Source organism: Pleurodeles waltl, chromosome 4_1, assembly GCF_031143425.1.
Source record: "Pleurodeles waltl isolate 20211129_DDA chromosome 4_1, aPleWal1.hap1.20221129, whole genome shotgun sequence".
In the NCBI taxonomy this organism is placed as follows: domain Eukaryota; kingdom Metazoa; phylum Chordata; class Amphibia; order Caudata; family Salamandridae; genus Pleurodeles; species Pleurodeles waltl.
Window position 1 is genome coordinate 700,743,996 of NC_090442.1, and position 26,342 is coordinate 700,770,337.

Genomic DNA, 26,342 nt, shown 5'->3' on the forward strand with positions numbered 1-26,342 from the left:
CAATATATTGGGGTTTGGAAGCACTATATAGAATTTCTAGGAGGATTTTCTGGTTGGGCAGTTCAAATTGCAGGGTTTTTAAGGTAGTGGGGGGGGTCTTGGAATGGAGGGGGTGGAGAGAGATCGGGGGTGTATTATCTTGTGTCCAGGAATGTATTTATTATTGTTTTTTTAGACACCTGTCTGAACATAAATCAACTTGAACTTGAACCAAACTGTTTTTTTTTTTTAATAAACCCTGAGCCGGGATTTTCTTTTTGAAAATAAAAAAGAAAATGCCCCCCTCCCTATGGGAGTCCTCTTCCATAGCGAGGGGGGAATTTAGTGTTTTTTCTTTCCCTTACCTCCAGGGTTTGCCTGGCAATGACAGTCAGTAAAAAATAGCTATATATCCGCCCATTATAACTTGGCAGACTGACATATAGCCAAATCTCTGATGGTCCTTACTCCGTCGAAGAAGTTTGGCCACAGTGGTGACAGTGTAGTCACCATCATGATTGACTTTGATCCACCTGTATTTAAGTTGGGAGAGTGGACCACTATTGGGGGGAGGGTGCAGCATCGATGTTGCTAGTGAGTTCCCTGACTGCCAATGTATAAATTAGGCACTTAGGCCCTCATTACAACCCTGGCGGTCAGTGTTAAAGCGGCGGTAATACCGCCAACAGGCCGGCGGAATTTTTTTTGAATCACAACCATGGTGGAAACCGCCAACATGGACAGCCACTTTAACAATCCGACCGCCACGGCGGTACAAACAAACACTGCGGTGGGAACCGCCAACAGACAGGCGGAGGACAAAGTACCGCCCACCGTATAACAACAGGCCTATTCGCCACCTTTTCCGGTGCGGAACCAAAGCTATCAAAAGGACGGCGGAAACAGTACACAGAAGGGAAACCACTCACCTCTCGACACCCAATGAGGAACCAGGACGCCATGGAGCCCGAACTACAGGTCCTGCCCATGCTGGTCTTCCTTCTGCTCTATCAGGAGCAGGACAGACGCCATCGATGACCACGGTGAGTACTGCACCTACAACACAGGGGGGGGGAAGAGAGTGACACACACACGCAACACGCAATACCCCCACCCTCACCCACAACAACATACACACAAATACATGCAGCAACATTAGATATATACCCCCCCCCCACACCCTGGATTAATGCAAGGACAAAATTAAATGATTGTAACGATTGTAATCATGAAAAATCTGATAGTCAAAGTAAAAAAATCAGTATATACAAATATGTACACCAACTACACAAGTCCGGATAGTGTACCAATCATTGTCCGTGGACCAGTGGTCCCAAAATTCATGGGCAAAGCCCACACAAGATACCTGACTCGAAACGGAGAGAACACTGCAGGGGCATCAGATAGAAATGAAACAGGCACCTCTGGTGGAAGGGAAGAGGGGGCACCTCAGCCGGATGAACGCACAACGCCACTGGTGCACGAGGTGGCTCCATGCCCATTGCTGTATCCTGGGGAGTGCAAAGCCACAGTCTCCCAAGTCTTTCCAGTGGGTGGTTTGCCCACTGCTTTATCCTGGGGAGTGCAAAGCCACAGTCTCTCAAGTCTTTCCAGTGGGTGGTTTGCCCACTGCTTTATCCTGGGGAGTGCAAAGCCACAGTCTCTCAAGTGGATAACAGTCTCCACTAGTTCTAGAGGGGGCATGGTGCCCAGAGTGCTTCATCCCGCCAAGGACTGAGGTAGTGGATGTGATTCTCCACTGGTTCTGGAGGGGGCTTTGTGCCCAGAGTGCTTCATCCTGCCAATGACTGAGGTAGTGGATGTGATTCTCCACTGGTTCTGGAGGGGGCTTTGTGCCCAGAGTGCTTCATCCTGCCCAGGACTGAGGTAGTGGATGTGATTCTCCATTGGTTCTGGAGGGGGCATGGTGCCCAGAGTGCTTCATCCTGCCATGGACTGAGGTAGTGGATGTACATGCAGTGTGGCTGGTCCATTCCCTCACCTGGGTGTGTGTGCCACAAGATTGCCTAGGAACAGGTAGCATGATACCCCATGGAGGCAGAGGCATACCCCAAACAGCTGCGGCTTCGCCTTCCACCTGCAGGTGCAAACAGTGATGGAAGTCATGCCTCATGGAAGCTGGGCAGGGTCCAGGAAGTCTCCTCGGACGACTGACCACTGGGGATGGTAGCCATGTCAGCGGTGGTGCCACTGTCTGAGCACACCGCGGGGCTGGTGGCAGTACTTGCGGCGGTGTCTGTGGCGGCGGTGCTGGCGGTGCTGGCGATGGTGCATGGGTCAGCACCTGTTGAGGGACACAGCAGGACGTCTCCTGCAGCCTCGGACGGCTGCCCACTGGGGAAGATGCTGGGGACTGTTGCTGAGGATGCAGACATGCCGGTGGCGGTGCAGGTGGCTGTGAAGGTGGTGGTGCTGGTGCCGGTGCTGGTGGCGGGGCAGGGTGCGGTGTTCTCTGCCATACAGGTTGGTGTAGTAGTGGACAGAAGGGGTGACACTAGTCCCTCAGTCGGTGCCACCGTGCCCTGTCCTGACCTGCTCTTCTGCTTTTGTCCCTTCCCCACCTTTGATGGTGCCGCAGGTGTCTTGCCACTGTCCCCTTTTCTTTTGGCTGAGCTCTTGGTGGCTGGTAGGTGCGTCTTCTCCCTCCGGGATGTGGGCACCTTCTTTACCTTGGCAGGCGGCGGAATGTCCTTGCCCTCGCTACGTGGCACACTGGCAGCCCTGATGGGTGGCGCACTCGATGACCCAGCAGTTGCTGGCACCACTGTGCCTGGGGATTTCGTGGCTGAGGTGCTGGGCTGGGACCTGGAAAGCCTGGCCCTAGGCGAAGGACGAGGGGGGGAGGTGAAGGGAAGAGGTCAAAGTTTGCCAGGAAAAGTTTTTTAGACACACTGGGACCGGAAGGTGGCGGGGTTAGGGAGTGGAGGAAAAGGTAGTGGTTGCAGGAGGTGTACGTTTGCTGAATTTGGGTGAAGGTGCATGGGCCGGAGGCTGTTGTGAGGTGTATGGCTGTTGGGTGGGTGTGTACATGCGTTTGTGTGCTTTGGGAGGAGGGCTCACAGACACACTGGTAGAGGACACTGGGGATGTGTGCATGGTAGTGGGGGTGGTGATTGCACGTGAGCAGTGTGTGGTGATGGGCGTGCTGGTGATGGAGGTAGTGGCTGAGGATGTAGTGCATGCAGGTGTGAGTGGAGACGAGACAGGGAGGGAGGAGGAGGACATGGAGGAGGGGGACACAGTGGAGGCAGTGGATGTTGCTGTGTCTGCTTGCGTACGGTGCTTGTGTGAGTGCTTGTGGGATGTGTGGTGCTTATGTTTGCCATGTCCACTCTTGTGTGTTGATGAGTGTGCATGCTGGTCTGATGGTGTGCTTGGGATAGGCTAAGGTACAGGGGATTGGGTCAGGGTGGAGGAAGTTGGAGGGGGGAGGCTGGACACAGGGACAATGGCTGCCATCAGTGCTGAGGCCAGAGCCTGAAATGCTCTCTGTTGGGCCGCCTGCCCAGAGTGAATGCACTCCATTTGTTTGTTGCAAATGCCTCTCAACACCCTGGATGGCTTTCAAAATGGTAGACTGCCCAACAATGAGGGATCTCAGGAGGTCAATAGCCACCTCACTGAGGGCAGCAGGGCTGACTGGGGCAGGGGCTTAGGTGCCTGGGGCAAACGAGATGCCCACCCTCCTGGGTGAGCGGGCACGGGACACACGCTGAGGGGCTGCTGGGAGGGCGGTGCTGGTGGGGGGGTGGCAGCTGTATCTGTTGATGCGGTGTGCACAGAGGTGCCTGCCACCGCAAGGGAGCTCCCATCAGAGGAGGAGTCACTGTCACTGGTGTATGCTTCTGTCCCCGTCCTGGAGCTCCCTCACCCTCCGTCCCACTGGTGGCTTCAGACTCTGCTGCTTCACCCTCCAGGGCCAAGTGGATTGCAGCTCCCTCCTACTCCGGTGCCACTGCTCTTCTGCCAGATTATGCTATTGCACACAAGAACAGGGAGACAAAACAAAAAGGGGGGGAAAGACAGAAGAAAAACATGTTCAGTGCATGCAACACCACTACTTTTGGCGGACACAACACACAGGGAGCAGCCCTCTGCACTACGCCATGCACTAACAGTTCCTAGCAAATTCACATGCCCATGGGGTACGAGGCCTAAGCCCAATTGCTGCACACCTGGAAGTCACAGGAACCTGACTAGGCGTAGATGGCTATTACCACTAGTGGGGTTGGGGTCCCATAGAGCCTGCCTAACAAGGGACCTTGCCTACCAAGTTCGCCCTTGCCTAGGAGAACCCATTGCCCACCTCCCCCACCCAGACACCCTGTAATGCGCGCATAGTCAGCTGAATGATAGTGTCCTCACCCCCTTGTGGCTGCTGTGATGCCCTCAAGTGCCCATCCAACTCCGGATAGGCCACTGCCATCAGGGGGGTCATGGTGTGACGGGCACCCCTTCCACGTTGGGAGGCCATCCCCAGCTGGGACTCTGCCATCTTCTTGCTCCAGCATCTTTTATGGCAGTGGGCACTCCGTCTGTGGTAGGCCCCCAGGGTCCGGACGTCCTTGGCGATGGCACGCCAAATACTCTTCTTCTGGTGGGCGCTGACCTAGAGGAAAGGTACAGGAGGAAAGGAAATTACTCACCCGTTCGGACCGTCACACTCATTGCCCACCAGTTCCCACCCATGCCCTGACACATATACACTCACCATCCTCACATGCAGGCCTCAGGAACCCCCCCAGGTATCTTCCATCCACACCACTCAAAACAGGCATTGCTCACGCAGCATGCTCACAGTGTACTCACCTGTTTGTCTGGAGGACCGTACAGTTGCGTGTCCTGGGGAAGGACCCCATCCACTAGTTTCTCCAACTCCTCCAAAGTGAAGGCAGGGGCCCTTTCCCCAGACACTGTAGCCATCGTTGCTTCCAGACACAGGTCACAGCAGCACTTGCAGTGTAGGTCCTCTCCTGTTGAAGGTCAGGTATCAAGTGAGTGAACAGATAGAAAATGGCGGTCACGTCCGTGGCGGTGCGTACCGTCACCACCTGCGTACATCGTCATTGGCTCCTGGTACCCATAGGGCCCAATGTTAACCAATGCTGAATTGCGCCGCGGTCTTCGTGTACAATGCCAGCACAGTTGCCTCATTTCCCTTTGTCACACCTTACAGGTCAGGCAGCCGCCATTTCAGGGGGCCACATGGTGATGGATAAAAACTGCGTCACACCCATCTAGGCCGGGAATACAGACAGATCCCGGCACGTTGTGAATTAACAACTGTTCAGCAAATAACACATTGTGATACCTCAGTGCTGGATGACCCTCTGCTCACTGTTCTCCTCCATAGGGCACGTCTGCTAGGGCAGGTAATGAGATGGCGGCATCCTCCGGTGTACAGACCCCTGGTGGACCTGTCGACAATGGAAGAGAGACACATCATAATCACATACAGACTTGATCGTGCAACAATCCTGGAACTGTGTGCCCAGTTGGTGCGGTGATTTCAGCTATCCGCCATCCCACAGGAATCCCCCCTCTAGTGCAGGTTCTGCCTGTACTCGATTTCCTGGCTAGTGGGTCTTTTCATACAACAGTGGCCATGACATCAGGGATGTTCCAACCAATGTTCTCTAACGTGTTGTCCAGAGTGTTATCTGCCCTGCTGAAACACATACGCAGCTACATTGTTTTCTCTCAGGTGGAGGATTTGCCCACAGTGAAAGGTGACTTCTATGCCCTGGGACATATCCCCAACATCATTGGTGCCATTGATGGTACACATGTGGCATTTGTCCCCCCCCCCCCCCGCAGGAATGAACAGGTGTACAGAAACCGGAAAAGCTACAATTCGATGAATGTGCAGATGGTGTGTTTGGCAGACCAGTACATCTCCCATGTGAATGCCAAGTTTCCAGGCTCAGTGCATGATGCTTACATTTTGAGGAATAGCAGCATCCCTTATGTGATGGGGCAACTCCTGAGGCACCGTGTGTGGCTAATAGGTGAGTCCAAGGTCCCAAAAGCAGTTGACATAGGTGTCTGGGTATGGGGTTGTCCCTAAGTGTTAGTGTGTGTCTAACAGTTGTCCCTCGACATTTGCAGGTGACTCTGGTTACCCCAACCTGTCATGGCTACTGACTCCTGTGAGGAATCCCAGGACAAGGGCAGAGAAACGCTACAATGAGGCACATGGGCAAACTAGGAGGATTATAGAACGCACCTTCTGCCTCCTGAAGGCCAGATTCCGGTGCCTCCATCTGACAGGTGGCTCCCTATACTACTCACCGAAGAAAGTGTGCCAGATAATCGTGGCCTGATGTATGCTACACAACCTGGCTTTGCGACGCCAGATGCCTTTTCTTCAGGAGGATGGGCCAAATGGTGGTCTTGTGGCAGCTGTGGCAGCTGTGGAGCCTGTGGACAGTGAAGAAGAGGAGGCAGAAGAAGAAGATGTCGACAACCGAAACAACATCATCATGCAATACTTACAGTGAGACACAGGTAAGAAGATGTAACTGATTCCCACATCTCATACTATTGTTGGAGCTAGCATAAGTTTGTAATTTTCATTCAGTGTATGGACCCTGACTTGTTACTTTGGCTTTCCATTTCACAGATCTGGGTCCCACTTTGTGCCCTCTGCTATGTTTACTGCTGGCCTACAGCTGTGTTACATTGGTATGTGAACAAGTACATTGACATTGCTATATTCCAGAGATTTAGCAATTACATATTTGTGAAAGCACAGACTGACTCCAGATTGTTTTGTGATTCAAGTGTGTTTATTTCTGTGCAAATAAGTAGAGGGGGTTGCAAAATGGGCTGGGGTGATGGTGGGGGAATGTCCATGGCAGAGTCCAGTCTATTTGTTTCACAGGTGCATTGTCAAATGGGGCATAGGAAGTGGAGCAATGGCAGTTTAAGGTGGACAGGGTGTCAAAGTGGGACAGAAGGTTGACATTCAGGGGGGTCTTATTTCCTGGCAGGGGTCTCGGCAATGTTCTCTGTCTTGTTCCTGGATCTCAGGGACCGTTTGTGGAGTGGTTCTCCATCTGCAGGGGGTGGGGTGCTGGTGGCCTGTTGTTCCTGTGGTGGTGCTTCCTGTCCACTAGCGCTGGCGGAGGTGGAGGGCTGTCGATCGTCCAGGCTAGTGTCAGGGGCCCGTTGGTGTGCCACTGTGTCCCTCCTGGTGTTGAGAAGGTCTGCAAGCACCCCTGCAATGGTGACCAGGGTGGTGTTGATGGACTTCAAGTCCTCCCTGATCCCCAGGTAGTGTTCCTCCTGAAGCCACTGGATCTCCTGGAACTTGGCCAGTACCTTGCCCATGGTCTCCTGGGAATGGTGGTAAGCTCCCATGATGTTGAAGAGTGCCCCGTGGAGTGTTGGTTCCCTGGGCCTGTCCTCCCCTGTCACACAGCAGTACTCCCAGCTTCCCTGTTATCCTATGCCTCTGTCCCCTGAACTGTGTGCCCACTGCCACTGACCCAGGTCCCTGATTGTCCTGTGTTAGTGGGTTTGCCTGGGGTCCCTGTAGTGGTGGACACACTGCTGATTGACGTGTCCTGGGGACAGAGGGATGAGCCCGCTGGGTGGGTGCTGTGGTGGTGTTTCCTGAGGGGGGAGGTTCAGTGGTGGTTTGGGACTGTGTCAGGGGAACCGACTGTTCCCAGTTCCCTGATGGGCCGGGCTGGTCATCTTGATCCAGGCGTGCAGAGCTGCTGTCGTCGCTGTGGGCCTCTTCTGTGGGGGGGACTGGATATGCCGTACACCTCCTGTCCGGTGACGTTGGGTAGGGGTCCTGTTGGGGTGCAAATGCATAGTTATTGTATCTGTGTGTGCCATCTTGTGCAATGGGTGAGTTACCCTCTACTCCTGTGCTTGCATTATTGGCTTGGCCCTTGTGTGATTGGTGGTTTTGGGGCATGAGTGAGTCTCTCTACTGGACATGCTTTGGTGATGGGTGTCCATGCATTGTTGTCACATGCAGGGCTTGGTTTTGGGATGTGTGGGTTGTGTTAGTGGGGTAACTGTGGGTTGTTGGGGTTATGGGTGTGAGGGTGAGGGTGAGAGTATGTGATAGCATGCAGGTGGGGTGGAGGGGATAAAGTAGTAAAGATATGACTTACCAGAGTCCAGTCCTCCTGCTACTCCTGCGAGGCCCTCAGGATGCATGATCGCCAAGACCTGCTCCTTCCATGTTGTTAGTTGTGGGGAGGAGGTGGGGGTCCACCGCCAGTCCTCTGTACAGCAATCTGGTGTCTGGATACTACGGAACGTACGTTCCCCCGTAGGTCGTTCCACCACTTCCTGATGTCATCCCGTGTTCTTGGATGCTGTCCCACTGCATTAACCCTGTCGACAATTTTGCGCCATAGCTCCACCTTCCTTGTAATGGATATCTGCTGCACCTGTGATCCGAACAGCTGTGGCTCTACCCGGACAATTTCCTCCACCATGACCCTGAGCTCCTCCTCAGAGAACCTGGGGTGTCTTTGAGGTGCCATGATGTGGTGTGGGTGATGTGTGAGGTGGTGTCTGTTGTGATGTGTGAGGGGACGTGTTGCTGTGTGTTGTTTGAGGTACGTGGATGTTGTATGAGTGATGGTGTTGTGTGTCTGTGGATGCTGGTGTTGTGTTAGGTAGTCTCTCTCTCTGGCTTTCTTTCATAATTTTGATTGTAAGGGTTTGTGGGTGATGTGGGTGTGTGCTTTATATTGGATTGGGTTGTCTGGGTGTGGTGTGTGTATGTGTATCAGGTGTGTGTATTTTGAATTGTCCAATGCAGTTGTTGTTAGAAATGGGGTCTTTGGTTGGCAGTCAGGTTACCCTCTGTCCAAGCAAGGACCCTCACTCTATTCAGAGTAAGTCACACACAATCCAAATTATCCTGTGCCCACCCTCTGGTAGCTTGGCACTGAGCAGTCAGGCTTAACTTAGAAGGCAATGTGTAAAGTATTTGTGCAATAAATCATACAATAACACCATATAGTACTACAAAAACAGACCACACAGTGTTTGTAAAAATATAGAATCTTTACCTGAATAATTGCAGGTCAAAAACGATTAGAATGCAATGAGTATACGTTGAAATATTACTGGAAAAGTAACATAAAGTGTCTTAAAGTCTTCTAGAAACAACAAGGGTCTCTTGCAGGGCAAAGTACCTGGTTCGCGTTGAAAAATCCTCGCAAAGGGCCGCAGAGGAGGAGATGCGTGGAGAACAGGTAGGTGTACGTCAGTTTTGCCCCTTCCCACACCGATTTGCGTCGATATTTTCCACGCGGGGAAGCTGTGCGTCGATTTCCAGCACGCGGACTCCGATCCTCTTCGGGTTGGGGGGTTTTCGGACGCCCCGGGGTCGATGCGTGGAAAATCTTTGGCTTGCGTCGAAGTCTCAAGCGCTGCGCCGATTCCAGTGGGCGATGTGTGGAAATTTCTCCTGCACGGCAGACGCGGGGTCGATTCCTCTCTGGAAGTCGGGCTGCTTCGTTCTGGGTCAGCTGTGTGTCGATCCAGTGGGCCGTCCGTCGAAGTTCCGGTCGCGTCGCAGGCGTTGCATCGATCTTCCTGCGTCGTTCCAGATTCGGCGCGTGCAGTGATTTTTCACCGCGGTGCAGGCTGTGCATCGTTTTTCGCAGGCTGTGCGTAATTTTTCAGTGCACAAGAAATTTCTTGCAGAGATGAAATCTTTTCTGGTCCTGAGACTTCAGGGAAAAGTAGTTAAGCTCAATCCAAGCCCTTGGAGAGCACTTCTGTAACACAGCAAGAGAGCAGCAAGACAGCAGGGCAACAGCAAGGCAGCAGTCCTTTCCAGAAAGCAGTCAGGTGAGTCCTTTGGGCAGCCAGGCAGTTCTTCTTGGCAGGATGCAGGTTCTGGTTCAGGTTTCTTCTCCAGGGAGTGTCTGTCTTGGTAGGGCAGGGGCCATGTTTTTATACTCAAAAGTGCCTTTGAAGTGGAGGAGCCTACAAAGAGTGGCTCAGAAGTGCACAAGTTCCCCTTTCAGTTCAATCCTGTCTGCCAGGGTCCCAGTAGGGGGTGTGGCAGTCCTTTGTGTGATGGCAGGGTACTGTCCATTGTCATGGAAGTGTCAGGCCCTCCACCCTTCCAGCCCAGGAAGATCCATTCAAAAATGCAGATGTATGTAAGTGAGGCTGAGTATCCTGTGTTTGGGGTGTGTCTGAGTGAATGGACAATGAGCTGTCAACTAAACCCAGCCAGATGTGGATTGTAAGGCACAGAAAGATGTAAGTGCAGAGAAATGCTTACTTTCTAAAAGTGGCATTTCTAAAATAGTAATATTATATCCAACTTCACCAGTCAGCAGGATTTTCTATTACCATTCTGGCCATACTAAATATGACCTTCCTACCTCTTTCAGATCAGCAGCTTCCACTCAAACACGGTATGAGGGCAGCCCCAATGTTAGCCTATGAAGGGAGCAGGCCTCACAGCAGTGTAAAAACGAATTTAGGAGTTTTACACTACCAGGACATGTAAACTACACAGGGGTGTCTTATATGTAGAAAAAGGGGAATTTTAGACTTGGCAAGTACTTTTAAATACCAAGTCGAATTGGCAGTGAAATTGCACACACAGGCCTTGCAATGGCAGGCCGGAGACAAGGTTAAGGGGCTGCTTAAGTGGGTGGCACAATCAGTGCTGCAGCCCTCTAGTAGCATTTAATCTACAGGCCCTGGGCACCTATAGTGCACTTTACTAGGGACATGTTACCATGTTTAAAGGGAGAGAGCATATGCACTTCAGCACTGGTTAGCAGTGGTAAAGTGTGCAGAGTCTCAAAACCAGCAAAAACAGTGTCTAAAAAGTGGAGGGAGGCAGGCAAAAAGTTAGGGATGACCACCCTAAGGCTGTCAGGTCTAACAGTTGTGTTTTGTTAGTGTGTGTGTATTTTGAACACAGCGGTGTGTACCGCCAAAGGTTTACCGCGGTTGAGAGCTGTGGGTCGTAATACCTGTAGCGGAATTCCACTGCAGCAACGGTATGTTGGCGGTCTTCTGCACAGCAGAAAGCGGGATTTACCGCCAGGGTTGTAATGAGGGCCTTAGTGTGTAGCACATAGTTTTGCTCCTAAACTGAAAGCAAGTGCAAGGTCTCCCTAGCTGCTCTCATGTGGTTAAAACACTGCATGGCAATGACTACTATATGTACATGGGTCACTGCTTTATCCTAGCGCTTTAAGTACATTTACTCTCATGTTTCAGACCCTCTCTTTTTTTTTTTATCTATTTATTCATTGGCGCACCCACAATTCTGCTAAAAAAGGTATTCTGTAATTAAATGTTTTTTTTTTTTTTTCCTGGTAAACATCACTTGTAGCAGACGTCTGGGCCGTTTGTGAGAAATGCTGTAACTGCCTTTCTGCCCGACAATTTCAAAGAATTGTACGCAGTTAAGTAAACACAGCCTACAGACCAGGTGTGTACCATAAAGGTACGCCCCACCACCTTCTGCCCATAAATGACATGGCTTCTTCAAACAGCACACAGAGGTAAATAATCCCTGGCTCAACTCACTCACCCAGGTCTGCCTTCTGCTGTGCACTATATGATGCTCTTTTGTGCGGCCCTGGCTTCAGTGGAGTGATTTGATCTATGGAACCAGCTCCTTGACAGCACTCTTTATCACGGCACAGATCTCTAAAGAACTTTAACTACCCCGACAAATTACCCATTGACAAGTGTTGTGTACATAATGAGAAACGTTGAACACTCATAGCTTACTTGTATTCAGCTGCCAGCGCGGGTTGTGCTCTATTTAGTATTGACTTACTTTTGAATTTTCAGGATTTATACCAGGTGAATTAAAGAAAATACACAAACATAAACACACACTTTGGGACGCTCACACTCTTGCTCACATACACAATCGCCCTTCTTTCTCTCCCTTTCTCAGACACACAGATACACAGACACACATCCCTCTCGCTCAGGCACACTTGCACACACGCAAAAATACAAACACACACCTCTGTTTGATCTAGAAAAATAACAATCGCTTGGTCATTAATGACTTTATCCAGAAGACTTTCAAATATTATAATTCTCACTTTAAAGTTCCATAGTACAAAATCATAATCATATCTAGCGACCTTTACATTACCTTTTAGGAATTAGTGCTAACATAGGAGCCCGTTATATATTTTTCCATGACTGAGCTACAGATATATCACTTTAAATTGTGATCTTTTACACGTGCTCAAATTGATCTCCTTAAGCCACTGGTGCTAACAGCGCCAACTCCAATCTAGCTCCCGCCTCTATCTCTATAATTATAGTGATTGAAGGAATACACAGGAGGGGCAAGGACCAGGTGCAAATATACTTAGGTCCAGATTTACTAACGTTTTATGCCAGGTTTGTGGCACAAAAGTGAGGCAAAGTCAGCATAAAGTGTTGTGGTGCGATTTATTTTCCAACACAAACCAGGATTTGCATTAGAAAGTAGTCTATAGTAAGATAAAGTCGAGCTAAGTGCTAGTTTGTGCTGTTTTGTAGCTAGCACGTGGACATTCCTATGCAATCACCCAGGGGTTTTGATTGTAAATCCCTATCTACAAATATTTGCAGACAGGGATTTATGACAAAAATTACACCACCTCGAGACAAGTTTGACTGCCTAGCAAGTTTTAAAAGCCTCCACATTGTTTCCTAGTTTACATGATGTTTGCACTGTACAGCACACATTCAGTATGAGAAAAGTATTAAAGCATAGTTTTTGTACTGTAAGGGTCCCCTGTCAGTACAAAACCTTTGCTTGTCACAAGGCACACATCATTGCTCTGTGGTGCAAGGTCATGTGCATTGGCGCATGGCAGCTAAAAAAGTGCACAAGGCAGGGGAGCCGAACAGAGCAATATCTTAGAAGATATGGGGGGTCATTCTGACCCTGGCGGTCATTGACCGCCAGGGCCAACGACCACGGAAGCACCGCCAACAGGCTGGCGGTGCTTCCAGGCCAATTCTGACCGCGGCGGTAAAGCCGGTTCAGATAAGGGAAACCGGCGGTTTTCCGCCGGTTTTCTCCTGGCCAAGAGAATCCTCCATGCAAGCAGCGCCACCATGGGGATTCCGACCCCCTTCCCGCCAGCCTGTTTCTGGCGGTTTTCACCGCCAGAACCAGGCTGGCGGGAACGGGTGTCATGGGGCCCCTGGGGGCCCCTGCAGTGCCCATGCCACGGCATGGGCACTGCAGGGGCCCCCTAACAGGGCCCCATTGAGATTTTCAGTGTCTGCCAGTGTCTGCCCAGTGTGCTGGGCCGGCGGGCGGCCTTCTGGAGGTCGCCCGCCAGCGCAGCGGGAAAGCCAGAATGGCCGCCATGGTCATTTGACCGCGGTGCGGTCATTCGGCGGTTCCCGCCGGGCGTGTGGTTACCGCCGTCGGCGGGAGTCGGAATGACCCCCATGGTGCTGTTGTTCTCTCACACTTTGAATCAATTTGGTTGCAGTGCTGGTTTGTGTTTCCCATTATTACATTTGTCCCTCAGTATCAATTCTAAAACATTTTCTCTGAGGAAAGCACACTATGCTGTTCCTAAACAAAAACTCACAATCTCACAGTATAAAGCAGTGATGAAAGGAGTTTTCTGCTAGTACAAATGCCATTTTTTATTGAACTAAGATTCCATAGCACATTAGTAAGCAGATGCCATGATTTATGTCCAATGTTGTCCTCTCACTATACTGACAATGTGTGGTCAGCAATCTAGTTATGATGATTATTATTTGATCTGTCACCTTTTGTTATAAAACTTTGAATTTTAAACACTCTTAGCGCTGTTCAGCATTCTCCTTAAAAGAACAAGAACCTTGGTTCTGCTCCTTCTAAATTTTCACACAATGTTACCATTTCCTGAGGCAAGATAGAATAGAAGAATGCCATGTTGAGACACCGTTTTCATTTGAAGGATGACTTATACGTGTAGGCATTAAACCTTAAGCTGGAGACATGACCAGCACACTTTTAATGTTAGCACAACTTTCTCTTTAGGTCTGCCTTGATAGTATAATTGTCTGAAAGGCTAACAATCATTTAAATATAGATAAAATTAGCTTTAATTTCACACACCGGATTCCTCCCTCATCTCATGCTGTTGAATGTTTGGTAAATTATTCCATCTCCTGGGAAGGGCTTGCACTGCAATGCAGGATGAGCTATTTTATGTCTGAAAAATACATTCAATCATTGCACTTTGCTTTGTTTATTCTTAGACATAGGGCCTGATTTAGAACTTGGCAGATGGGTTACTCTATCACAACGGTGATGGATATCCCGTGGGCCGAAATCTAAATCCCATTGAATATAATGGGATTTAGATTTCGGTCCACGGGATATCCTTCACCGTTGTGACAGAGTAACTTGTTCACCTAGTTCTAAATCAGACCAATAGTTGTCAAACACATTACCGACTGTTAAATTAATTTTCTTGGGTAGTATGAATGTTGAATACTGCATTTCAGAGACACCTTCATCAGTGATTTGTTTCTGTTGTGCTTGACAAGAAAGCGTTGGTAAAAGCCATCTTGTGTACTCTTGCCAGTCACAATTATGCTTTCATTTTTCTCTTCTTTAACAGCACAGGGCCGTCTGCATGTCCCTTCTTGTGCGGACCACTAAATTGCTGGTCTTAGCAAAGTGGTAGGCATTTTACAGAACAATTTGACATCCATGTGTAGGAAAGTGCCCCTTTTTGACATGCCCACCCCTACTTTTTGCCTGGTATTCAATGCAATTTTGACTGAAAGTGCACTGGGTCCTGCTAATCTGGTCCCTAGTGCCAGATCTCTTTCCCTAATACTGTAAAATTGTTCCCCAATAGGCAATACCTTTACAACCCCTGTAAGTCCCTAGTTAGTGGTACCCATGGTAATTAGGGCATGGGTACCAAAGAGGGTCACCAAGGGCTGCAGCATGTATTGTGCCACCCTTAGGGACCTTTCACCTAGCACACACAGACTGCCATTGCAGGCTGCTTGTCTTGGTGTAGCTAAAAGTGAAAACACAACATGGCACACCACTTGTGTGCACTGGACACTAACACTGCAGGCAATATATGTAAGTCACCCCTCCAGCAGGCCTTCCAGCCCTAAGGCAGGGTGCATTAAATTACATTTGAGGACATACCTGCATGAGTAGATATGCCCCCACTATGCCTTTTATCAATTCATAGACATAGTAAGTGAGCAGGGATGCCATTTTCAGTACATATGCTGGACACTGATCAGTACGGGTTCCCCAGCTGCATGATGGCTTTACTGAAAACAGGGATGTTTGGTACTAAGCATCCCATATTAATAAACCCTCACTGATGCCAGTGATGGATTTACTAATTCATGTACCCAGGGAGCACCTTAAAAGTGCTCCCAGAAAACCAACCAACTACCCGTGTGCCGACTGACCAGTTTAGTCAGCCTGCCACCATCAGACACAAGTCTGACCACCTAAGGTGAGAGCCTTTACTCTTGGGCAGTCAACCACAAAGCCTGCTCTGGGAGAGGTGTTTGCATTACCCACCCAACAGGATAAACTGTGAATCTGCATTCGAAGGCAGGGGACTTGGTATGTCGATCTTACTTCACTCAAAGGACAGAAGCCGACTCCCCCTCCCCCAGGGGACCATTTGGCATCTGGACAGGTGGGAAACATAAGATTCAGGGAGGTGTGTCCACCTCTTAGGTCAGTCCCATCCATAAGGTGAGCTGCCTGATGTGGACACAACATTTAGAAATCTGCCATCTTGGTGTTGGCAGATTTAGGAACTCTGGGACACGGTTTTACCCACTCCCCACATGAACGGGTTATATAGGGGGGGTAGCAACCCTGGAGGAAAGTAGCCCACTGGTTACTACCCTACACTCCCCAAAACACCATTAAATGCAGTATTTAGGGGAGCTCCTGGCAACCAGGAAAGCAGATTCCTGCTGACCTATAAAGAAGAAGAACACCCAAGAGCTGCCAAAGCAAAGCCCAAGAAAAAAGCTCCTGACTCGCCTTGCCAGTTTGTCTGCTGTTCCTTCCGATTTGCACCAAAGTCGACTTGTCCTGCAAGCTGCTGTGCCTTCAAAAACATGCGAGACCTGCCTGCCTTTAACAAAGACCCAGGAACTACTGTGGAGCAGCGGAGCTGCTTCTCTACATCTTGCAGACACCCCGAGACAACTGAGAGGACTTTGGACCACAGAAAACCTGACACCGGAAAACACCACTGCACCCATGCTGCCTCGCCCAACTTGAAGTAGGCCAACTTTACCAATGTGGTCACCCAGCCTTCCAGAGACAAAGCTCACCTTGGACTTGCCCACTGTGTAGTCACCGACGTTGCCTGCAGCCTTTGCCGCAGGCCCCCTCTACTGTGAGTTCTCCCTGTGGAGAAAACGCAATGCCTCAGGACGTCTCTACACCCATCGCCCCTGGCCTATGGAGAAGAGGACCAAAAGTGTCCCTCCATCTCCAGGCATCTCAGGACTTGAACCCACCTGTTGGTTCTTTCTGACTGGAATCCCTGTCTAGACCTGCAGCCTCTTTTCAACCAGACCAATCCCCATTGGTTAACATTTAGCACCTGACCCCATACTAAACCACAGGACCCAGCTGCCCTAGTGCCGCCCAGTGTGATTTTGGTGTGGTCCTGACCCTTGCCCATGACTCACCATTAAGTCCAGGAGATTAGTCCTGTAAGTTGCTGTACTAAACCTGAATGCAGGTTTCTCTCCATAGGATAACAGTGCAGCTTTTTAAAAATTGGACTGTCTACTTTTCAAAACTGTAAAGATTTTTCTTGCAAAACGTACTTACCTGATCGTATTGATTCTGGTGCCAATATATATAAATGTATAAAGATACTTGTTATTTTGGTAAATTGGTGTGGATCTCCTTCTTGAGACGTGTGTTTCATTTATTGACTGTGTGTGTATTTGCAGATGACTCACACTCCTCTCTGATAAGCCTAAGGCTGCTCAACCACACTACTCCCCTAAAGAGCACCTTGGGATTGCTAGACCAAGCACCTGTCCACTAGAAAAGTAACCGTAGGACTCTTTGCATGGTACATCTCATTTTGATACACCATATAAGGAGCCAGCCAGGACATTGTCCTACCTCTGGTAAAATGCTCACTTGGCTTCATACTTGAAATTCATGCAATATTGTGAACATCTAAAGTATGATTTTTGTCTAGTACATAATTTTGGTCCTAACAGAGTAGGGACAATCTTGACATATTCTGTTCATCTATAGCGAGGTTTTCCCAAACCATATCACAATGACCTTCATGGCAGTATAGTGGTAATTATTTGAATGTTGTTGGCATCCATTGTACAATCATACCCACACCAGCATAATGTTCACTCGTTCATAATAGTGGAAAATGTTGCCATATTTGGTGCATCCATGGCTCAGTGACAGTTGTGGCGGTATGGTGATAATTATTGTAATAAAGGGGTTATCTACTGCACAGTGGGGGCAATTCTTCACATATTGTGAGCTTCCAGGGTGATATAAAGCTGGTACCTGCAATATGATGGTAATGAGTGCTACATTATGGGCATGTATGACATGAAGTGCCACCGAAGCATAATACTGGCACTCACTTAATGGTGGTAATTGCAGGCATATTTTGGACAGCCATCTTATGATGGTGCCAAGGCATGCATATAATTCATTTTGAATTCATGAAAATTCAATCAGGCATGAAGAAGACAGGGCGCAGTGTCAGTGAAACATGTACACTACAGTACCTACTTAGACAAATCTTTCTTCCAAACCTACCACAAATATGTCTTTGTCAATGCCAAGAGTTTGGATAAAGAGTTAGGTATGGAGTTGCCCATTTGAGTTGTGAATGCTAATTTGTTATACTTCCCTGGTCTTGCAAACACCAAGAAAGAATAATACCTTTTGTGCCCTCATTATAAAATGTCATCAATATATACAACACACGTTTAAAGTCAATCCCAATGGGATTGTTTATCTTGAAACAAGATAGATAACATATGTAAAGTTGCTCTATAGCAATAGTAATATGGCCTCTGTTTTCTTATATATTTTATTCATGACTATGGGAGGTTCCCCTACTGAAGCCACAACACGAGAAATGCCTTCATAAGATACTATAGTTCTGTCATATGCACCCTTCCTCTCCTACATCAACAGAAATGTGTATCTCTTTATGGTCTTACATTGTCTCCCTCTTCACTCTCCATCCTAAACCCTAAGATCTTTAAACAAGGTCCACAAATCTACAAATGTACCATTTGTGAATCACAATTCAAAATTCTATTAAAAAAAACAATAAATACAAACGCATCTAATAAACAAAGCTACTGCAAATGATGCCCTCACCTTTCTCACATGTGTCATCACCGTGAGACCTTTAAACAGGAATTTCCTGCATCATGGAACAACATCACAGTGGATTTCAACATAAAGCTGTGAAGTGGTTGCTTGGTGGAGCCAATTCCTTCAAATGGAAATCAGAAACTAAACTGGTCATGATGAAGACGAAGTCAGTGGGTTGTCAATAAAGCCTAAGTAGGTCTACTAATTGATAAAGTGATGTCAACAATAAATAGCTGAAAAGTTGCATTTGACAGCTACTCTACTCAAAGTTCAATGATTCTCCCTACTCTCTTGCTTTATGTAAGAGTCTTAAACAATGCAGTTAGAGTACTGGTGTGTTTTGACAAAATATCACACCACGTTGGTTCTTAAAATGATTTTTAGAAGTGGGATGTAAGTATAATCTCCATTGTTGTATTTTTTTGTGAATGTTTCTCCGGTGGCATGATTTAAGTCTACTAACGTGCAATATTTATTGTTTCCTGATAGGAAACAAAACCACAGGTGTCTGACCTCACGGTGAAATCCACAATTCTTTCACGGTATGCATTCACCGCCGTCTCTTGCACGATGATGAACAGAGCGTCAGAGCCCAAGGAAGCTGTGTTCCAAATGTTGGTCCCAGCTGCAGCCTTCATCTCCAACTTCACCATGTAAGTTGTGATAATGAGTGATGGAAAATAAACATAGGAATGGAATGATGATGTAGTTGTCTGATAAGTAAATGTACACCCATTTCTTCATAGAGCTTCTTAGTTGTAAAAACAACCAAATGGTGATTTTAGGATAAGATTATGTGATTTAAGCAAGTGTGATTTGGTTTCTTTTCTCACCGATATAGAGTGTGGAGGATGGATGAAGACTGATCACCAATTTACCCTATGATGATTCTTTCAGACTAATAATCCGATGAGCTCCCTCCTCCACTCCCTACCCCCGATCTTGTTACTGGCCTAACTGGTCTATTATATCAGTTGACAGGGCCAATCACAAATGTTTTAAACTCTTTTGCAAATAAGATTTTAAAATGAGTGTGCCAGATTGTACCATGGTAAGAGGAAGTTCAGATCTTCCCAGAGAACACTCCCCTGACACCAGATCGGGCAAGTTATCTTTAAAGGCTTTCTGTAGTACGAATGCAGCCTCCCAAATCAACAGCTTTACAAACTCAGTGACTATCATGCATTTACCAGGAATCTTTTGTAATGTTTTACCTTGGCAATAAAAACACAGGCACAGTCCTTTCAGGATACAGGCTCAGAAGCCACCCATCCTTTAGACCACACTCAAAAAACATACCTATCAGGAAACCCTGATAACTGCCTGGTGCATACAAGTCATGGGATTGCCAGTACATGACAGTGATCTCGGTTTACGATAATCCTGAATGGGAAAGTCACTCTATTCCCGGGACAACCTCAAACTATTCCAATTCATGAAATATGCATTAGCGACTGGACATCAAAGACTTCCTTCTCCCACTTACACTTCTGAGCAGAGTTCTTTGATATGTGGTTTCTGTAAATCAATGTAGAAAAACGTCTTTATTAATGTCCTCAGTTATAAACACAACTCAAATGTGATTTTAGATAAATGCGTCTATATAATAGTGAGAGGCAAGATTGTGTTTTCTTCTAAGAGATATTTAGTTGAGCTAGCGATCATGGCATGGAGGAGGTAGAATTAAGGCCGGTTTATCATTTGCCAATCCCTTGAAAACAACAAAGATACACTAGCTGATTGCTGATTCTATGAAAACAAATGATTTGTTAGTATTTTGTCATTTCACCCAATGTGCATTTTGCACAATTCTTGAGCACGTTCATTTAAACAATTAAAAACATTTATTGTTCTGATCGCGAATTGCATGCAAACCTTTTTCGAAATTTCGAAGACCTCTATTTTAGAGCTGGCAGTGAAAAAACTGCTGAGAAGATTATTTAACCAAATTCAGACATAGAAAAAGTATGCCTTCAGCGCAATAAAATAAAAAAATAAAAACAGATATGCATAGGAATTTGCACCAAGGATACTTATTTTATCTTTTTAACATGCTTAATACATAGACTTATAGATGGGTAACATTGAGTTACAGGGATGTTTTTTTACTGAGGCGTTATAAGGGATGTCAAATAGTGAATGCGAAGGACAGAATGCACAATGTAGACCTTTCCATGTATGGGGATTACATGGAACTCTCCTCGGACATGGATGAGCAGATACATCACATTTTCATGTCTCTACTTTGGGTCTAAATTTTGACTTCAGGGTTATGCCCCAATCAGGTACCATGCAGGCCTCTACCACAAGGTGGTTATGACATGTGCAGGCGCACTTTCTATATGTTTGATAATGTTAGAATACATTATAGTCCTTATTGCATGCTGACATAGACTCATAATTGCCCATCAAATAATGTTGAGAGTATGGCTCACTGAGCATACGTGTCCTGTCCCTGAAATCAGGGTTTGTGAATAATAGGAGTCTTGCTTTATTAGTCTGTGTGATTTTGCCACACGTCCTTTGTTCATGTTGCTTCAGCTGGAAATGGGGACATTCAGTTCTCTGCTGGATGTTTGTAATAGCTGCAGCTGCAAAGGCTTATTCAAGTTCACTTTGCACAGCACTGTGCTAGGGAAGCTAAAAAGTAACAAAGAGCTGATGCTGCTAGGCTTCCTAATGCTTCAATGAAAGCATTGTTTTTGACTTGCTGTTGTAAACAAGGAGTTCTGAGTGGACGAGCCCCCACATACTCCATTGCAATATCATAGAAGAAGTGGCATAATGGCAGGTCTAAATTTGGGATGGGCTGAGCAGAACATTGCTAGGAAGGATGCTTGTCAGATAGGACACTAATTTGAAGGCCTTCTTGCTCACACATATGTAGGGTTAATTTATAGCTTTGCCACAAGATAAATACTAACAATGTAATCCTCCACGGCAACTAGCGAGGTTTAGACTAATTGTTTAGAGATGTGCATGAGCAATGTTTGGGATGTATCTAGTATTCACTCATGTAAGCATAAATCAGAAGCACAGATGAAAAAAACACTGCCATTCTCCTTTTTATATGCTAAGATCACAGTTTCATTTGGGATCCAGAGAAATTTGTTTCGGTGAGACCCCTGAAATACTGGGATTGGAAAAACAGTATTTTCTGTGGTATTTACTATGTCAAGTGGTTGCATTCACTGCCTATCTCACTAAATCACTTTTTCACTCATTCACTTCCCTTATTAATTTTGTTATTATTAGTAGATCATTTTTATTTCAGCAACAAAGTTGTTAAAATCAGTGCTTTAACTAGCACGATGGAACCATCCAGGTACAAACATTCACTATTCCGCAATATTATCTATGTTATATTTAAATTAGTAGCGCATTGGCCGCATTTGGGAAGGCGTCACCTGTTTCTAAGGGGCAGGAGCCCTTTAAAAAGAACATCGCGCTCCCGCCGTCGCGGGTAGCGCATTGGCCGCATTTGGGAAGGCGTCACCTGTTTCTAAGGGGCAGGAGCCTTTTAAAAAGAACATCGCGCTCCCGCCGTCGCGGGTAGCGCATTGGCCGCATTTGGGAAGGCGTCACCTGTTTCTAAGGGGCAGGAGCCCTTTAAAAAGAACATCGCGCTCCCGCCGTCGCGGGACGCGCGCAGGCGGCGCCCGGGCGAAGCCCGGGCCAAGGGCAGGCCCGTCCTGCGCCCGTCATCGCCCGTAAGAGGCTGGGCTGGGCCACCCCTCTTTCGCTTTCAGCAAGGATTGACTGTCTAAACTTATTTAACCCATGACGTGCAACCTGAAGCCCTCCTCTCTGTGTTAGTGGTCTTATAAAAAGCCTAATTAGCCTAAATCAGTCTGCCCTGCCTGTTGCCTGTCTGTATACTGTGAAAATGGGCAGGAAAAAAGGACCTTCATCAGATCCTCTGGGGGGTGGTGGAGGTAGTAGCAGACAGGGTTGTGGTACCACCACTTTAGACTCCTTTCTTGCAAGAGCAGTCGGGGTTGTTACAAAGGAGATTGATCTGGCTGAGAGGAGGCTATCAATGGAATTAGAGGATTGGCACCACACCTCAATAGATAAAAGCTCCTGTGAGGTTGTGGCTGTGGAGGTGGAATACCGGGGGGGGGGGAAAGGTACTGGTATGGCTGATGCTGAGCCTGTTGAGGCTGTGAGAACGGTGTCAGCAGTGGACTCTGGGGGGCTTGGCCCCTCGAGAAGAAGTAAAAGACTTTTAATATCTTCTCCCCCGGCCTGCCCCATGGAAAAGTGTAGTCCCCCTCCAAGGAAAAAGAAAGCCCTAAAAAAAACGATGCCCAAGACGAAAACACCTCTCCTGGAACACACCAAGGATGCGAGCAGTGACTTTGCTCCTGGCCAGCATTTGGGGTGTGATGTAACTTGTATATTGACCAAATTTCGAGAAATGATACAGGAGATTTTGGCTCCTGTGGTGGCAAAACTATCAGCCATAGAAAGAACAGTATCCCTGATCTATGAGCATGGTAACCAAGGAGGACATGGTATGGCTCCAACTAAGCATCCCTGCGCCGGGGAGGAGATGTTCCTTCCAGAGGTAGCTGCAGGTCCTCTGGGGCTCTTGGGTAAATCACCCTACCTACCGGTAAATCCGGTAAATTCAGGGGATCAGGGTGCCTGTGTTAAGACTGCTCCGTTTCCAGTAAGGCCAGAGGGGCCCGTCAATATGTCTAGCTGCTCGAGGCAGCCTGAGACGGTTACTCTGACACCCAAGGGGGGTGGCCAACTGCTGTCTGAAATCGATGTTTTGAACCCGCCAATGGCCAGGCCCTCCTCAGCTTGCTTGGATCTCCCCCCAGCATGTGCCCCCTATGTCGTAGTCCTGACGAATGTGCCTGCTCTTGTTTCTGGGACAACTGAGTCTACCAACCAACTCATAAATAAGGCTGGCCACTGGCTGAGTAACAATTGTGATTTTTCATGTAAAGACTTTAAGGATATTCTGCATGCCAGAAGAATTGGCTGGGTTGGTCCTAAAAATAAGGTGGGAAATGATGACTGTATTATCATTAACGTCAGATATCCTGCCTTGACTAAAAGGCTTCTTTCTAGCTTCCGCCCTCCTGTGTGTAGAACAAGTAAAATGGGTATGGTCCCTTTGGGCTATTTCTACGAACACATGCGTCTGAGTACTGGGGTGTCTCTTGGCTCTGGGAGGAATCTCCCCCTGGGACAGATAAGCCGGCAGGAAAATAGCAGAAGAACCAACAGCAATCTATCCCTGGAAGGGGTGGATTGACTATGCGCTGAAATGCCGGCTGTACAAGAAGAGGTGCTCACACAGTGTAATCTTATCTCATGGAACATTGCGGGCTATGATGCTAAGCTATCAGACCAAGCTTGGGTTGGGTGTGTGGCAAATTATGATGTCATCATGTTTCAGGAAACCTGGTCGGAAGGTCTGTCTGTGTGGGATAGGTTTGACAGATATGCGATTCCAGCTGTGCAGTCTCTTGGCGGTCGCTCAAAAGGTGGCCTGGTCACCCTAATTCGCCTCTCAAAGATAGTGGGTGCCTTTCAAATAAACTGCAACCATCAAGGTATATTGCTAGTCTGGGTACTCTTCTCTAATCATTTTATTATATTACTGGTCAATTTTTATAATGCAGTGTGGGATGTGGGGTGCCAAATTGGGGCCTTATTCTCCGTTCTTAAGGTTATGAAATATAGAATGGAGAAGGTGGGATTGGAATTTCGTGCCATCATCTCAGGGGATTTTAATGCCAAATTGGGCAGGGTAAGCACTGTGGTTAATCCCTTTACTCCTGACCGCAAGGACTACTCAGCGCATGGTCTGCAGGACCCTAGAGGCAGAGATCTATTAAAGGAACTCAGGAAGTTGGGCCTCTTAAATTTCTATGATATTGAAGCTGTAGGCACCCATCAACTTCCAACCTATGTGGGAAGAGGGTCTGGATCCACCATTGATTATATTTTTGTCTCTCCTCCTATGAGAGGCTTGGTGATTGGGGGTAAAGTGTTAGGCTAGTGTTTTAGCGATCATAATCCCCTTATACTGTCCTTTAAACTCCCTGGGGTCCAGCGTTTACGGGGACGAGGTAGACCTGTAATGGTGGAGACAAGGAATCAGGGTAGGAGGCTTGGGTGGAAGCAAGTAGACTCTCAAAAAATAGTTAAAAGGGTTGTGGGGGAAAACTTGCACCTTTTTATGGAAATACTCCTGACAGAAGCACCAAATCCCACGACTGTTATAGATGCGATAACAGTAGTAAATGCAGCAGTCAGTGACTGCCTCTTTCCAGTTGGCAGCCACCCCAGCAAACGTAAATGTGGCTGGTACGACAAAGCCTGCTATGATGCAAGGGTAAACTTAAAGATGGCTACCAAGACTCACCCTAGAGACTGGGTTCTCGTAAGAGAAGCTAGAATGAGGTATAAAAGGGCCCTGAGGGATAGTAAGCAAAAATATAAAGACAACGCTTGGGAAGAGTTAGAGCGTGCTACAGCTTTGAAGGACCCTGGCCTGTTCTGGAAGGTGGTAAATAAAAGCTCCCTTGTAACAGAAACCTCTGAGGGCCTTGGCTGTAATATCGCCCCGGAGGCCTGGGTAACTCATTTCTGTGGACTATTTGATGGTACCCCCCTAAGAAATATTCGGGAGAGCGTGTATGATGCGGCTCCTAACCTAGCAATCAGGTTTTCACTACAGGAGGTTATTGATGCAATACAGAGTAGCGCAAATAATAAAGCTCCGGGCCCGGACTCGATCCCGATGGACATGTATAAAGCTAACCCTCATTTGTGGGCACCCATCCTCCTAAATGTCCTCAATGCAGCTGTTACTGTGGGTATCCCTGCCTCTTGGAGACTGGCATGCATAGTTCCAGGGTTTAAAAAGGGGGATCGTAATGATCCTAAGTCATATCGCCCCATATCACTCTTGGATTCCTCTGCGAAGATTCTGGGACAAATTATCCTAGGTCGTTTGGAGGCCTGGATGATAGGAAATGATATCCTAGGTCGGGAACAGTATGGTTTCAGGGAAGGCCTCGTCACGCAAGAACAATGTCTCAATTTACTAATGCTGATCGGTAAATACACCCAGGCTAGGCAAGGTACCCTTTATCTTGCATTTATGGACCTTAGCTGTGCTTTCAATAAAGTGAACCGGTCCTTATTATGGAAAAGGCTAATTCAGTCAGGGCAGGATCCGGATATTGTAGAGCTTCTCCGATATCTCCATTTAGGGATAATCGCAAATGTGAGGGTGGGCCCAAATGGGGAATGCTCTGAGGCCTTTAAGCTTTCAAGGGGCGTGCGCCAGGGGTGTGTGTTGGCCCCTACCTTGTTCCTACTATATACAAATGGATTGTCCAACTTTCTGATGGATTATTGCAGGGATGTCCCGAAGGTGAAAGGTATTGATATCCCTGTGCTGACGTATGCAGATGACGCGGTCCTTATGGCCCGCACGATGAACGGTCTCCGAGAATTAGTTAGAGCTTATGCTATTTTTATGTCAGCTTTGGGACTGGAGATAAACTTTAAGAAATCGCATTTCATGGTGTACGGTAAACCTATGAGCAGGGTGGGGGAGCTAAGGGTGGGTGATCAAGCTATTAGCAGAGTCCACGAGTTCCCATATTTAGTGGTCATTTTTGATGAGAAAGGATCTTGGAAACCCTGTATTGCTAGAAGGATTGTGCTTTTTCATGCAACAGTTGGTGCAACCTTTGACTTTGCGGCTAGGGTAGGCAGTAAACCTGTCAAATCCATGCTTCAAATCTATAGGCGGAAATGCCTACCTGTCCTCCTGTATGGTTCGGCACCTTGGGGGTTTGGGGATCCCCGTGCCCTTATGGTGGAAGAAAATCGTTTTTGTAGAAGGCTTCTGGGTGTTGGACAAAATATTCCTGGTTTTTGCCTACACCTGGAACTCGAGCTTGAGTATGCACAGGACATTATCCAGCTGGCCCCCCTTCTGCTA

General features: G+C 47.7%; 1 protein-coding gene across 1 annotated transcript in view; it reads left to right on the forward strand.

Annotated features, from left to right (window-relative positions):
- The window catches only part of ITIH5 (inter-alpha-trypsin inhibitor heavy chain 5), a 264,995-nt gene that overhangs the window by 47,045 nt on the left and 191,608 nt on the right, over positions 1-26,342 (forward strand). The window contains exon 3 of the mRNA XM_069229267.1: positions 18,851-19,014. Within this exon, the coding sequence (XP_069085368.1) occupies positions 18,851-19,014 (164 nt within the window). The remainder of the gene's footprint in view (positions 1-18,850; positions 19,015-26,342) is intronic.